We start from the raw sequence: 15750 nt of genomic DNA, 5'->3' as shown, positions 1-15750 counted from the left end.
GGGTGAAAACGCCTGCCCTGCAGGGTTGAAGACTTAATGCAGGGAGTGTGAACGCAGCCAGCACCGAGCTCTGTGTAGCTACTGCTGCAATCTTGACAGTCACGGCAGCACAGCACACGGGGCCTGGCACTCACGACAGAACTTGCATAAGGTGGCTCCCCTCTCCAGGCCTCAGCTGCCTCATCTGTAATTGGAGAAGTTAAGCTCCAAGACCCTACAGTTCAAGAGTGGTGTGCTGGAGACCCCAAGGGCAGAAAAATGACTGGGGTAGGGAAAGAAATGGGAAGGTTCTGGACCTTCCATCCCGTTAAACTGAAGAAATGCCTTTGTTTCTTAACGCTTTGTATAGTAGAGTAAAAAATAAAGATTTTTCTTTTTAAAAAGCTAAGGATTTAACTGCTTTCAAAACGGAAAGACGGGGCTTCCCTGGTGGCACAGTGGTTGAGAGTCCGCCTGCTGATGCAGGGGACACGGGTTCGTGCCCCGGTCCGGGAAGATCCCACATGCCACGGAGCGGCTGGGTCCATGAGCCATGGCCGCTGAGCCTGCGCGTCCGGAGCCTGTGCTCCGCAACGGGAGGGGCCACGGCGGTGAGAGGACCGCGTACCGCAAAAAAAAAACCACACACAAAAAACGGAAAGACGGAGTAACCTCTTCTTGCTCCAAAGTATTATAGGGTCTATGATGGAGGCCTGTGAACCAGATCTGAGGCTGCTGCCTTTCTAATAACCAGAGGGTAACTCTGATGGAACAAAGTGGCACCAACCCAGGGACACGTGGAGGCAGGGCACAGTCATGGGCTCTTCGGACATGGCCCCATCACCCCGCAGCTGCCCTTCCCCAGCCAGCCAGTCGCTATCCAGAGGGTTCTGGTCCACGTACACCTGCAGGGCCTGGGGGTTAATATTCCGCTCTTGGGGGATTGACCAAGAGCCTGTTACAGAGAGCTGACTAGATGGAAAGTTTACTGGAGAAATATATTAGTATTGCTCGTAGGTACTTCTGTGTCACTGGGGTTGTTCGAAGCTTTAAGAAACCATCACTACAGTGTGAGAATCTAAGAGGGAAAAGTCACTGACATGCTGTCTGCAAGGCAGGGTTTTTCTATTTGTTGTCAGACTGGAAATATATAAACTACAGACTTTGGAAATATATATATATAAAATATGTGTGTGATTTGTATATATTCATTTTCAAGTACAAATCAGCTATTCAACAGACATGAACTATTACGGAGCCGCGATACAGTACCACTTTCATGAAGAGAACAGAACTTGGGAAGTTGGGCGTCTTCTTCAGGTTTTTGATCACCACTGATTCTACCCTTTCCCCTCCGCACTCCACAATGAGACTGGGGGAGGTGACAGAAGCCATCTGGTAGTTTTTCATATTTCTTAAGCCCCAAGCTAGAATCTAAGAAAACAATGTAAAGAGAAGGGAAGGAAACCCAACATATCAAAAATAATATTCAAAAGGAAAAATCCTGTCTTAATAACTGGTAAATTCTTTAAGATTGACTTGTACAGATTTGCCTCAAATCTCTGAGAATGTCACTCTAGAAAACCTGGAGGTCATACAGAGAAAGCGATTTTGCCCATTTACCTCTCCTACCTGAGCTGCTGAAAAGCAGAGGGATAAGAGTGCAGGGATCCAATCCCGGCTGCGCCGTATCACAGCTCTGAGGACTCTGGCCAGTTAGTAACCTCTCTGTCTCATCTGCAGACGGGGCTGAGAGCATTACCTATCATGGGCTATTCTGAGGATCAAGTGTCAACTTCTTAACACAGTGACTGACATGCAGGCACTAAGTAAAAAAATAAGAGCTGTTGTTTAAAGTCATCTGCCTCAGTCTTAGCAAGACCCCAAGAACAGAAATCTCCAGGTAACAGGTGCTTGACTGGACAGAGGGAGAGCCCTCAATAGTAAGCAGGACGCTGTCCATCAGGCTCCTTCCGTCTATATCTGCTCTGTCTGACATGTCAGCATTTCTCATTCCTCCCTTCCCTCCCTATACCTCCCTCTGAGGTGCCCTTTTCTCTGCACATAAAGACACACTGCTCTGAGTCCGTCTCCTCTCTCCCAGTTCTCCAGTTGACACAGGATACTTAGAAATCCACTGGCTCCCAGTAAATGGGAATTCTAGATTCCCTCAGGAATGTTGGGATTGACTTGTTTTTATTGCTTTGACAGGCATTCTATTTCCAAGAATATTTCAATTTTTTAGACAAATTCTATAGGAAACTGGAGACAGCAAGAGAAGATGCAGCAAGATTCCATTCCTAGACGAAAGATTCCATTTCTATAGCCACATCCATTTGAGTCGATCAGTAAAACAAAGTGAGCAGCATACCTCAACAGCAGTGAGCTGAACCACAGGCCTGATGCCCTGGGGGACCATGTACAGACTTGGTGCCCTTTGTGAGGGAAGAATGGGAAGGTTGGAGCCATCCTGTGAAACAAACATGGAAATGTCAATGCCTCCCTTTAGTTCAAGTAACTAGTGCCTGGAGTTGTTAACAAGTGTTTTGATTGGCTACTCTGAAAAAAACAGATGAGTGAGAACTCAGTAAGTACCTTGTGCCTCAGGATCAGCTCTGCAGTGACAAGGACATCCCCACAGGTTTTGTCTCCATTCATTACTGGGTACCAGAGAAGTTTGGGTGTGATGTCCATTTCTGAGTTTAGTTTCACCAGAGGAGAGCACATGCTTCGTCCTAAAAACTCATCTTTGCCCTAGAGAAACAAGCAATCCTTAAATTCCCCGACAAACATCCCTATAAACCTCCATCATTCCCCAGCCATCTCAGAAATTCTCCATTACCTACCACTTGGTCATTGTCAAAAAGTTCAATGACAACCTTGGGTGGGTTCTGTAGGACTGTTTGGGGTTCCCCATAGATTTCAATTTCATCAAATATAATCGTTTGGTCCCAGGTAGGATTCAGGGTTGAGTGGATGATCTCGGTGGTTTTACTTCGATGAAGGAAGGAGACATGAGCATATGGATCTAAAACAGAAAAAAAAGAATAACCACGGCTGAAGTCTGACACGGTAAAACCATGGCCATGGCTGAATTCTGAAATGGTAAAACTCCTGGAAGAAAATATAGGGGTAGGCTCCTTGACGCTGGCTTGGCTACGGTTTTTTGAATTTGACACCAAAAGCAAAGGCAGCAAAAGCAAAAATAAACAAGGGGGACAACATCAAACTAAAAAAGGCTCTGTGCAGCAAGGTAAACCACCGAAGAAATGAAAGCCAACCTATAGATGAATAAAGAAAAAAATATAGATACACACTATGAAATATAATTCAGCTTTAAAAAAGAAGGAAATGTTGCCATTTGCGACAACATGGATGAACCTAGAGGGCATTATGCTAAGTGAAATAAGCCAGACAGAGAAACACAAATACTATATGGTATCACTTATATGTGAAACAAACAAAAAAAGTGGAACTCATAGAAACAGGCAGTAGAATGGTGCTCTCAGGGTGCCTGGGGGCAGGGGAAATGGAGATAAGTTAGTGAAAGGGTGTTAATTTCACCTACAAGATGGTCTGAGGATCTAATGTATAACATGGTGACTGCAGCTAACACTGTATTGTATAATTGAAATTTGCTAAGAAAGTAGAACTTAAGTGTTCTCACACACTCACAAAACAGGTAAGTATGAGAGACGATGAATGTTGTGGAAATCCTTCGACAATGTGTACATGCATCAAATCACCACGTTGTACACTTTAAATATATTACAACTATATTGTCAACTATATCTCAATAAAGCTGAAAAAAGATAAGAAAAAAAAAAAGAAGTAATCCATTTCTCCTCCATGCTAAATAATTTCACCAAACCTTTTTGCAATTGCTTGGGAGCTGTCCTGTCTGAGCAATACCCTGCTGTCTAACTTGAAGCTTTTGCATAAGCTAAAAGGGTGCTTGGCTTTTAGCATTGCAGCATCTTATGAATGGGATTCCTTGCTTTTGTCCTGATGATGTATCTTTTATCTCAAACTGCAAGGAATGTGCTTAGAGTTTTATGCAACTTTGGTCGAGAAATTAACTTTGACCTTCAATGATTGAGTGCCCCCTGGTGGTGAATATTCAAAAATGTCTTCAAAAACTATTTTGGAGATGTGTATTACAGAGATAACCTTGAATCTGCTTTAATTTGTGAGAAAAGGAAACCATTCACATATGTTGGTTAATATTAGTGCTCGGAACATACCTCACAATTGATGTAAGCATGCTGGAGTATCAGGTAACTGCTCTTAGAGCTGTTTCCATAGAAGCCCCAGGGAAGCTCTGATGGCCTTCAGGTCCTGAAGTAGAATGCTCCCCCTATAGCCCAGGAACTGTTCATGGTCCCACTAGCAACAGCACAAATCCCCCAGCAGCAGGGGCCCAGAACCTTCCTCTTAGAACCAGTCCAAAGGCAACAAAAGCAGCTGGGGTGTCAGTGTGAGGGGTGATGAAGCCTCATGGTTTGATGGTGCTGGGAATTGGGGAGCAGGCAGCAGAGGAGGTCAAGATAGACTCCAAAGTAGGGGAATGGGTGATCTGGTGATCTTTTTGTCAACTTAAGAGAGCTACAAAAAATATATATATATTGGGCTTCCCTGGTGGCGCAGTGGTTGAGAATCTGCCTGCTAATGCAGGGGACACGGGTTCGAGCCCTGGTCTGGGAGGATCCCACATGCCGCGGAGCAACTGGGCCCGTGTGCCACAACTACTGAGCCTGCGCGTCTGGAGCCTGTGCTCCACAACAAGAGAGGTTGCCACAGTGAGAGGTCCGCGCATTGCGATGAAGAGTGGCCCCCCGCTTGCCACAACTAGAGAAAGCCCTCGCACAGAAACGAAGACGCAACATAGCAAAAATTAATTAATTAATTAATAAACTCCTACCCGCAACATCTAAAAAAAAAAAAATATATATATATATATATATATATATATATATATATATATAAAGGTGAGGACTTACCAATTAACCCAAGAGCCCAGGGGTAAAAACACAGCTATAAACAGAAAGCAGAAACTGCTTTTCTTAAGGTGTTTTTTTAATCACTTAATCAATTAATGATTAGTAGTATTAAAAGACCATGAATCTTCTCCAGCACTCAGCAACCATGCTTGGCATACTCAGCGAGTATCTAATGACTGAGCAACTGACTTCATGCATATCAAACTACCCTCAATACAGAAAGGCTTTTTGTTGTTGTGAGAAATAACTCAAAGCATCCACTTGATGAAAAGTAGAATCAAGCTAGCCTGCTGTGTAATAACATGTGAGACGGAGACGTTTTCCCTTTACCTGAAAAGCTATCCTTGTCTAGAGCCATGAGGTTTCTGGCTTGATAGATATAGCAACGCAGATGGTAAATGTAGACTCCTAAAAACAACAGGACGGAGGTTACTTACAAGAAACAGAACACTGTATTTCTATTGGGAGATAATATATGTTTCAGATAAATGGATTACCCAAATCTATTTCCCCACGGTAAAGAACACATATACAGTGGTGATGACATGTCTTCCCAAATTAATTCTGTCTCCTGCAAAATGAAACTTATTTAAAAAGTACTACAGGAAGCTCAATGCAAGTGTGTCAATCACGAGAACATACTCCTGGTGCAAACTACCTGGCTTTAGGGTACTGCTTGTCATCGCCGACCTTTAAAATGACACTTGGTCTCTAGGAGTTATAGAAATAGGGCTTTCCAGACCATTTCAGCACCAGATCTAGGAAACGGTTATCTGCTAAACGTTTCTTTGATATTTCAAAGACTTTATACTCCTTATCATTATTATATTAATGCATATACGACCCTCCCCACTATGCTGCCACCCCTCCCTGCCCCTGCAAACACACATAATTTGAGAGGCAGGGGAGCACTGTGATTCATTACACAGATTCTGGAAACCAGACTACTTGAGTTCAAATCTTGTCTGCAGTGCTTACAAGCTATAAGATCTTGGTCAAGTTATTTAATCTTTCTGCACTTGGTTTCCTCCTGTAAAACTGGGGCCAGTAATAGTACTTACCTTCTAGGGTAGCTATAAGAATTAAATGAGTTAATATATGTAGAGTGCCTGGCACATGCTAAGACTTATATGAGTATTTGCTATTATTATTACAGAGTAGGCCTGCTTCCAAAATTCCTGAAGGTTATCATTGAAACCAACCTTAACTTTTTGAACATTTTTTCCAATTAGAATAATCTTTTGCGGGAGCTTAATAGGTAGCATGAGTACATATCGGACAGGTTATGTTGAAATCAATGATTTGACCACCCTCTACCCCAAATATAATTTTGAAAACTGTATTTTAAAAAATCATCTCCATCAAGTGATGAAAATAAAAGTCACATTTGCATAAAGGGATTTTTATCTATCACATTTGGTGAATTCAAAGAGTTTCCTTCAGATGAACGTCATAGAACTGAAAAACACAAATACATGTTTAAAACTTACTGTCAAAATTACAGGAAACAATGGGAGTGTTTGCTCCAAACACAGCAGTGGCGCTGTGTTTCTGTTTTTCTACACTCTTTTCATCTCCATCCTCGGTAGTATCTGCACCCTAAAATAAGAGTCAGGAAAACCAATTAACAATGCCTAAAAACAAACGAAGAGGTAAGAATTACAAACAAATGGAATGGTCGCTTTTAAAAGAGATTTTTTTTTTTTTTTTTTTTTTTTTTTTTTGCGGTACATGGGCCTCTCACTGTTGTGGCCTCTCCCGTTGCAGAGCACAGGCTCCGGACGCGCAGGCTCAGCGGCCATGGCTCACGGGCCCAGCCGCTCCGCGGTATGTGGGATCTTCCCGGACCAGGGCACGAACCCATGTCCCCTGCATCGGCAGGCAGACTCTCAACCACTGCACCACCAGGGAAGCCCCAATCACTCCATTTTTAAACGATGAATAAAGCCCAGGACAGCGACAGGGCAGGAAGTCGAAGCCAGCCTTTCTACCCACCAAGGCCAGGTTTACCAAACCCTGCCCGTGAAAGAAAAAAAAAAGGAGGAGCATAAAGGATACATAAGTGGATTAAGAGGAAGGGAGGAGGAAAAAGAGCAGTGGAAGAAGAACAGAGAAGGGTCACTGTGTAGAAATATAAAAGTAGGTTGTGTCCAAACACAAATTTCTAAAAATGGTCCCTGACTACCACATTGTTTTAAATCAACCATGACCACTTTCTTATTCATTCCTTCCACCTTTGCGCTTTTTTCTTCTCTGCCTTTTTATTGTGCTTCCACATGAACTGTTCTCCAATTTTGTAAGCATCCTTCTGTTTTCCTTCCCCTCACACCTGCATATTTAACTTTCTTTGTTTGTTGAACAGTTGTAGTTTCCAAAGTATGAGCCAAAGGGATGTTAACAGATGTCACCTGAAGCAAAGGTTTTGGAACAGATATACTCGGAAAAGGCTAGATGAAACAATATTAAACATGCTTCTTAGAACCTTTCATATGTAAATGGTCTATTCATTCTACAAAAATTATTGAGCACCTAGGATGTGCAGCTTTCTCCCAAATTATGTGCAGTCTTACAGTATTGGAGTCGATGGTAGTATATCCAGCACTCATGTATTTTCCCTCTGCGAATATGATTTGAATTTTGGCTATTTATTACTTACAAGGGCACCTTCAAGTTTAAAGATGGCAGCTGCGCCATGCGTCTCCGAAGGAGCCATTTTTCTCCTCCAGCATCTGCGGCGAAAGGTATCTGAACTACGCTGTTTCCAGTGAAATTTCCAGCCAATTAAAGAAGCGTATTCCCAGCCCTCCTGGTCTTTATATTCTTCCATGGCCTAAAATAGAAGTAAAACATCTAATGATAATAATCATAATAACAATATTCCTTATATTGATAAAGCAGATTATGTGGTCCATCAACAAATACGTACTGAAAATCTACTCTGTGCCAAAGTACTGGGCTAGGAGCCAGGAATACAACAAAGAACAAAATAGACAGGCTCTCTGCCGTTGCAGAGCTGATGGACTGGGGGGGTAGAGAGAGATAAGCAGGCAAGTAAAGTGAAATGAGATGAAAGGAAATGAGTGGTGGCTGTACCATCAGGAGGGGCACCTCATTCAGACTTGGTAGCAGGGGTTGGGGGTGGCATGAGGGAATGGGTAAAGCAAATGGATTCTTTTCCAAATTGCTTTCTATTTCCTCACTTCATTAGCTCATAAGAACATTGCCATTATGATACAGTTTGGAAAATATTATTATGTCCATTTTATATAGAGAGGGAAAAAAACGATACCACCCTCCCTAGGGTCTCAGTGTCTTGTCTAAGGTAATAGCTTCTATAGCTAATAAGTAAATCAGGGTATATTACTTCTGTAATAACTACTATCTAACGACGATAGCACTTTTAATCTTAAAAACTATATATAATTATCTCAGTTTTCAGTGTTTCTTTTCAATTCATTCAGGAATTCTAAGTGTGGTATTGGGTTAAGAGCTGAGGAAGCAGTGAAGAAAAAGACAGATTCCTTGCCCTCCTGTAGCTGACATTTCAGTGGTGGAAATTTTACGTAAATATCTTAAAAGTATGACTAGATTTAGTAGAGGTAAAATAATACTGAATAATATTTATGATCTCAGCAATAAGAGTTCCACGTAGGGCTTATTTTTTTCAACTTTAAATAAACAGAAAACCCAGGTCAAGGACAATCTTATAATTAACCTTCTGGCAGTATTACTAGTGACACCAAAGTATTTTATGCAGCCAGGAGTGAGGCAGGTTAGGGAGCATGATCTAAGTCTCAACAATACTCTTCGGTAGAATAGAACTGGGCCATGTTTCTGGTCTTCTGACTGGTGGCTCAGTGTTCTTTCCACTTCACCTCAGTGCTCTCATGTGGAAGGAGGGAGTCAAGTGCCTCTAGCAACTTCTCACCCTATCCGGATAAGGATGATTCCAAAACAAATATTCATTCATTAGCTCATTCATTCTACTCCATTATTTATTAGGAACAAGGTCCGGAGCTTTGGAACCTTAGAAGTACCAAAAAGCTCACTATCTAATAAAAAGACACTTCATGACATCTACTATGAGTCAGGCACTTTTTGGAATAGAAAGAGGTCGTATTTGGAATGACCTTAGCCTGGGTTCAAACACTCTATCACTTACTAGACACATGGCCTAAAGCAAATCCATTTAACCTCTGTGAACATTATCTGTAAGATGAGGATAAAAATGCAGATTTTGTGGATTGGAGATGATGTATATTCAGGACCTACCATCACAAAAAGCACACAGAACATACCACTTATGGTTGTTATGAGTATACTTTTTCTGCTCAATTTATTATTATTCCATTTAAGCCTATAATACCCTAATTAGATGCATATTATATCCATTTTGCAGATGAGAAAGGAAATGAAGCCAGGATTTGAAGCCTCAGGTGTCTTGTTCCAAGTCCTGAGCTATTGCCACTACTACATTATGCTACCAAAATAATTTGTTTCTACTACTGCCTCTCGAGTGGTTCTCATTATTTAGCCTGCTTCAGAATCACCTGGAAGACTTACTGAAACACGGAATGCTGGGCTCCACCCCCAGAGTTCCTAAATCAGCAGGTCTGGGGCGGGGATACACTTTTATAACCCTTGAGCAGGGCATCAGGCCCTTGACAGGCAAATGGTTCCTGTAGAAGTCGCCGAGTTAACCGTGGTTCTGCGTGGTCTGGAAGGCGGAGCCCCCAGCTCCCTCCCATTGCTCCTCTTACCTTTGCAGTACTTGAAGTGGTTTGTGTTAAATCTCTCTTGCGTTTTCGGACCAGCCTTCGGCGTCTATGAGTATGATACATTTTTTCTGCTGCAACCCAGGATTTGGGCTTATTATCAGGAGGAATGATAATTCCATACTCCCAGCCTGGAACAGAGTTTGTGAATGGTTATCCAAAAGAGATGCACTTGCCAGATTGCCAAATAAAGTTCCAGGAGTCATTCGGTTACTCTCTGCCCCCCAACATTCTCCACTGTCATGACTGAATGCCACTGCTCCTATCACTTTGCTGCCATCAGCCAAACTGAATACAGCCCTATTTCCCTGGATCCCTCTTCAAGAAGCTTCCTTTGTGGCCCTGGGATTCTCCTCCATGTTTCTACTTCCAGTCACTCATGGCAATTCAGTGCATCTAAGAGTAAAGCACAATGCAAGAGGCATTTGGGGACAGTGATGAAGGGCGTGGCCTGTGTAGTCAACAGCCTGGCTTCAAATCCCTGCATCACCACATGGGGGCTGTTTACTTTTAAAGTTTCTTGCAAGTTAGTAAACCTGCTGATGGTCCAATTTCCCCAGCAGAAAGGTAAAATATACCTTTTTCAAAAGAATTAATCAAAATAATGCATGCAAAGCACTAGGACCATGATTAGCATATAGTTTGCACTCAAAAAACATTAACTATTATTAAAAGGCCTGGTGTGTGCATCAAGATCATCAAGAAACTTATAATCTATTTGAAACCTTCCTTATCAATGCTAGTTCTTTCGTGTGTACTATTCCCTCTTGTAAGAAATTTAAAAGTCAAATTTTCTCTCTTGATAATTCTAAATGTTCTAGTTCGTTTAACTTTAGATTACTATTTGTAGAAAAGGATAAATATCGGACTTCCCTGGTGGCGCAGTGGTTAAGAATCTGCCTGCCAATGCAGGGGACATGGGTTCGAGTCCTGGTCTGGGAAGATCCCACATGCTGCAGAGCAACTAAGTCCGTGCACCACAACTACTGACTGAGCCTGTGCTCTAGAGCCTGCGAGCCACAACTACTGAGCCCACATGCCACAACTACTGAAGCTCGTGAGCCTGGAGCCCGTGTTCTACAAGAGCAGCCACGGCAATGAGAAGCCCATGCACCGCAACAAAGAGTAGCCCCCGCTCACAGCAACTAGAGAAAGCCCACGCGCAGCAATGAAGACCCAACGCAGCCAAAATAAATAAATAAAGTTTAAAAAGAAAAGGATAAATATCATTACCAGAAGCTATGTCAATAATCTGCATTACTGCTGAGTAGGGTGACTTTTAAGGCATTTTGCAGTTCTTTCTGAGCTAGGGGGCCCCTGAGTGTGATGTTCCCAGGGAGGGTATGTCATGGTTAGAGTAGAGAAGCTCCAAACTCCAGTCCCCTCCCAAATTCTCATTGGATTCCCGGCATCTCAAAGTCCAGCCACCCGGCATCCCGTTACCATGTATCTTTCATTCTTGACTGCCCCCCACCCTGCACCTGTCCAAGTACTTGCTTGTCCTTCAGATTTTGCGTCTGAATAGTCACAGGAAACACCACCTGACCTGGTCATCTCAGGTGAAGGGGCGTGAGACTCCTCCCTCCCAAGGAAACTTGACTTTAACCAAGGCATTGCTGGAGAGCCCCTGGTCAGGTAATAGGTCTGAAATGTTACCTCTCTCATCCACTGCACGATTAATGTCATAGACCCATGCATCATCTTCCCATTCCCAACCTGGAGGGCAAGTGAGCTCGCTGGGTGATGCTGTTTTATCACCGTTCTTAAAAAAAAAAAGAAGAGAAAGAAGCCATAGTGTGTTAAATAAGATGCAAAGGTGAGATAGAATTCCTCACACTTAACTATAGACTCACTCATTTCAATACCATCATACACATCAATCTTTCTCAGAAAAAGCCGTAATCTTTAATTATACACAATTGCTAAACAATAACTAGATTTTTAAAGAATACTTTCTGCTTCCACTATTAGGGAATATGTTATGTTAAACCACGGGAAATTGTTTTCGTAGGTCAAAAATGATCAAATGTAAGCTATTTCATATGGTTCAACTTAATATTATGAAATGACGCAACACTTTATGAGGGGTTATACTGCAGAGAACCCATCAGAGATGGATAAAGCATGAAAAACACATGTCTTCAAGAATGGGGTAATGCTACAGGAGGTTGTAGATGCTAATCATGTAAGACTGAGCAAAGTTTACTTGAAATATTGACTTAAGTTCTGCATTAAAACTGATAGAGTTATGAAAAAAGTTCATAGTAAAGGAAATAAACGAGGTCCGTAAACATAGAAAAATAGTCAGCTTCACTTTAAGAGTGAGAAAACTGAAATAACAACAGGATACCATCTATTCATGTACTGACAAAGATGTTAAAGTGGGAGGGTGAGTGTCTAGAAAAACAGCCCCCTATGCTGTTGCTAGAAATATAAATTTGTACAACCTCTTTGAAAGTAGTTTGCCAATATTTGCCAAAATTTCATATGCATTGAAACCTTGACCAAGCCAACAGATGCCTCTCCTACAAAGTTTCATAAGTGAATAAGAATGTATGTATAAGGATATTCATTGTCACATTGTTTATAAAAAACAAAGACTGGGGGGAAAACCCCTAAATATCCAAAAGGAGAGGATTAGTTACATAAATTATAGAGGGGTACATATAATAAAACACTGTAGGAATTTTTTAAATGGCTCATAGATCTATATGTATTGATATCAAAAGATGTCCAAGATATATTACGTGAAAAATACAAGTTGCAGAACTGTGCATACAACACAATTCTATTCAGGTGGGGGAAAAAAGAAGCTATATATTTGTATAGGAACAGAAAACTGCTATCAGTGGTTCAGTGGTTATCTCTGGGGGTGGGGGTGGGACATGGATCAGGGAGAAGAATTACTTTTAATTTCCTTTTATGCTGTTTGACTATTCTAAAGACATGAGCATTCAATTTGCTATGATTTTAAAAACTAGTTCCATAATAAATATAGTAAAAAAAATTTCACAACCCAGACTTTACCATGTACCAACATCTAGTTAAACAGGCCTCATGTCTTTCCTATAGGAATTAATTACAGATGCGCTTTGGAGGCTCCAGTTATAAAGGGGAGGCTTTAGGACATGAGATGGAGCAGAAGAGACCGGGCAGCCCCGTCTTGTGGTTGGTGATGCAGCGATGGTTTCTCCGAGCTCTCGCAGGAGGGCTTATCCCCCAGAGCTGGAGCTGCACTCACCGCATCTGTGTAGGTGTCCTCTGCTGGCTTCCACTCGCCCCGGGGGTAGCGACTCTCGTTCTGATACAATTCATCTGTGAACTCTGTGTGACCTGCATCCGCCTCGGTCAGCAAGCTGAGGGACAGGAGGCTCACGTTACCAAAGGAGAAACATTACCAAAGGTGGTCACCGACCACCCCATCTATTTCCAATGGTGGGGAGACATCTATACCCTGGGGGTGGCCCCGGTTCCCTCCTCACCCTACCCCTTTGGGTTCTCCACTCCAAACTCTTCTTTGCACTAATAGCTTTTGACATTCCTTTGAAGAGGGGCCGCTGAAACAATGAGCCCTAAATTATAGAGAACTTCTCAAATCAGCAGAGTTGCTCCTGCCCAGTAATTAGGGTGGGGACTGGGTAAACAGCATTGTGGGCAGCTTCTTCTAGGGACCAGGCTTCTGTTTCTGTGTCAGGTCAGGGCCATTCAGCATTTTCTCAGCAAGACTCTTGGCTAACAGTTCAAAAGGATAAAGAGTCATCTTCCCTCTTTCCACCTATTTTAAAAAATGGAATGGAGACGGTCTCCTGGGGCCTAGTGTGGAAACTTTTACTCATGGCTTGCTTGGTCTACGTAACACAAACTGAAGGGAGGAGTTTACATTTTCTGGATAGTTCCTAGGTAGGGATGACAGCCAAACCAGGTCATTTAAGACTCCAAAGTCCATTTGGGCACTTGAGAAATCCATACTGACTCCCTGCCATGCCAATTTTCCTCTTGGATTTGGAACTATTTTGACAACCCAGAGAAGAAAGTACAGAGGGTCCAACTTTGACTTAAGTCTTCTGCCAGGTATCCACTCAAGTGAGGTTTCTTTTTTCCTTTTACTGTCTCTACATCTTTCCCCTGCTGTATCCTCCCCTAGAATCAAGCACTGGAAAGAAATCAGAAAACAGAAAGTTCCCACCCTTTGTATCAATTGGGCTTGTCCATCACTTCTCTGGGCCCCAGAGAAGGAGAACAGAACTGGCTGCCACCTCTGGGGTCCCATCCAGCTCCGACAGGCTCTGACCTGCTTTTCCAGTGCCAATTCCCCTGGCCTTTCCCTGTCCTCACTAACCTTCCTTCCTTCTTTCCGATTCAAATCCCATTTCCCTTCCCCTCACCAGCAACCCCAACTCCAACCAAAGCAAGCTGTCATGGGTTAAAAGCAATCATGTTCAGACACTGGGTCTTAACAGACCAGACCCAGCACACTTCTTTCCCTCCTTCCCTAATCCTGTGTCATTATGGGAAACAAATGTGGACAGAGAGAGCAAACTCCAGTTTAAGGTCTTAAAATCCAACTTCACAAGCTCGTTTCCTCCAAACACAGGTACACTGTCCCGAGCTGGAGAAAAGAAGGCATTCTGGTTCCAGTGCTTTTGGCAACACGTAGAAACCAGGCTTTGGTTTCCTCCAGACTCCAGGGGACACGTGCTTGCCCCCTGTACTGTTTCTTTCTTCCTGTTTAATAATAGCCTTTGACATATAATTCACATACCATACAATTCATCCACTTAAATTATGCCCTCTACTGTTTCCTGCAGACATTGCAGCGTAACAGTTGAGAGCTGGTTTTGGTGCCCAGGCTAGATTTGGGTTCTAGCCCTGTCTACACCACTCACCCACAGTCTGTGTGCCTTTGGACAAGTGACTTAATCCCTCTAAGGTCTCAGTTTCATCTGTAAAGTGGAGATACTGTTTTTTGTTGGGAGATAATTCTTTGTGAGTCTAAACACAGGCTCCATGACCTTTGTTACAGACTATCTTCTCAAGGATGTTTATATGAGGAACAACCTCAGAAGACATAGTGTTTCTCTCCAGAGCAAAGGGCCAGCATGCTCACTACCTACCCATTATAAAGGATTCAGGAGCCCTAAGCTCAGGGTTCCTTTCCTATTATACAATCCACTTCACGTGCAAGTGTCACCTGGCCCTCTTTGTGTCGCCCTGTGGGAACTGGGGCTTGGAGAACAGGAGCAAATGTTGATACTCTGGTACTACTATTTGCTGTGGGCAACAGAGTCCTTTGTCTCTGCTTTAGGAGTCTTGTGTCTCCTGCCAACATCCACGAAACTGTGGCAGGTGACCTTGCTAGCTTGCAAGTAGGATAAAAATCTCAGACTCTTCATGATTTTTGACACTACCTATCTTGCAGGACTGCAATCCAGATTCAGTAAGATAATGCATATGTTTAGCCCACTGCTTCACACATTCCCATGTAATGAGTTCTCAATAATGTTAGTACCAGGTGCTTTTTATACTTTTTTGTTTTATTATGGGACATTGACGACATGTCTCAAGTTTCTGTGAGTTTCTGTGGACTTACTTCTGCTCAGTGGGTGTGACGTAAATATGATCAAGAATGACGATGGAGAAGATTCACTTAGCAATTTCTAAGGAAAGACTTCATTACCATCCCTTTTTCTCAGAAAATGAAAAACTTACCTTTTTTCAGGATCAACTATCCAGTCTCCTTCCCATTCCCAGCCTTTTGGAGGCAAAAAGAATTCCCTCTTGAGTTTTATTTTTCCCGTGACATCAGAAAATTTATGACGACCCACTAATCCAGAAGTGCCCCATTTTCCAAACATAAGAGCTTGATTTTCATACTATTAAAAAGAAATTGGAGAAACATCATCAGGGAGCAAGAAATAAAGCCAACACATAAATTTTCAAGTCCATCTAGGACCTAGGCTAAACAATGAGGACAATGGAAAAGCTTTATATTCAGA

At 42.5% G+C, this 15750-nt stretch overlaps 1 protein-coding gene across 3 annotated transcripts in view; it reads right to left on the bottom strand.

Annotated features, from left to right (window-relative positions):
- Window positions 1–15750, bottom strand: part of LOC132514309 (myoferlin) — a 141574-nt gene that overhangs the window by 23632 nt on the left and 102192 nt on the right. For all 3 annotated transcript variants that reach the window (XR_009538736.1, XM_060138919.1, XM_060138920.1), the window contains 11 exons: window positions 15464–15627; window positions 12996–13110; window positions 11411–11516; window positions 9740–9885; window positions 7636–7809; window positions 6470–6578; window positions 5310–5387; window positions 2826–3007; window positions 2575–2733; window positions 2351–2449; window positions 1252–1413 (listed from right to left, as the gene is read on the bottom strand). Coding sequence is in view for 2 of the 3 variants with exons in the window: in XM_060138919.1 (XP_059994902.1) it covers window positions 1252–1413; window positions 2351–2449; window positions 2575–2733; window positions 2826–3007; window positions 5310–5387; window positions 6470–6578; window positions 7636–7809; window positions 9740–9885; window positions 11411–11516; window positions 12996–13110; window positions 15464–15627 (1494 nt within the window). In the remaining variant the exon portion in view is untranslated. The remainder of the gene's footprint in view (window positions 1–1251; window positions 1414–2350; window positions 2450–2574; window positions 2734–2825; window positions 3008–5309; window positions 5388–6469; window positions 6579–7635; window positions 7810–9739; window positions 9886–11410; window positions 11517–12995; window positions 13111–15463; window positions 15628–15750) is intronic.

Source organism: Lagenorhynchus albirostris, unplaced genomic scaffold (assembly GCF_949774975.1).
Source record: "Lagenorhynchus albirostris unplaced genomic scaffold, mLagAlb1.1 scaffold_275, whole genome shotgun sequence".
Classification (NCBI taxonomy): domain Eukaryota; kingdom Metazoa; phylum Chordata; class Mammalia; order Artiodactyla; family Delphinidae; genus Lagenorhynchus; species Lagenorhynchus albirostris.
The sequence above is the reverse complement of the archived record's forward strand: the minus strand, read 5'-3'. Positions and strand labels throughout refer to the sequence as shown.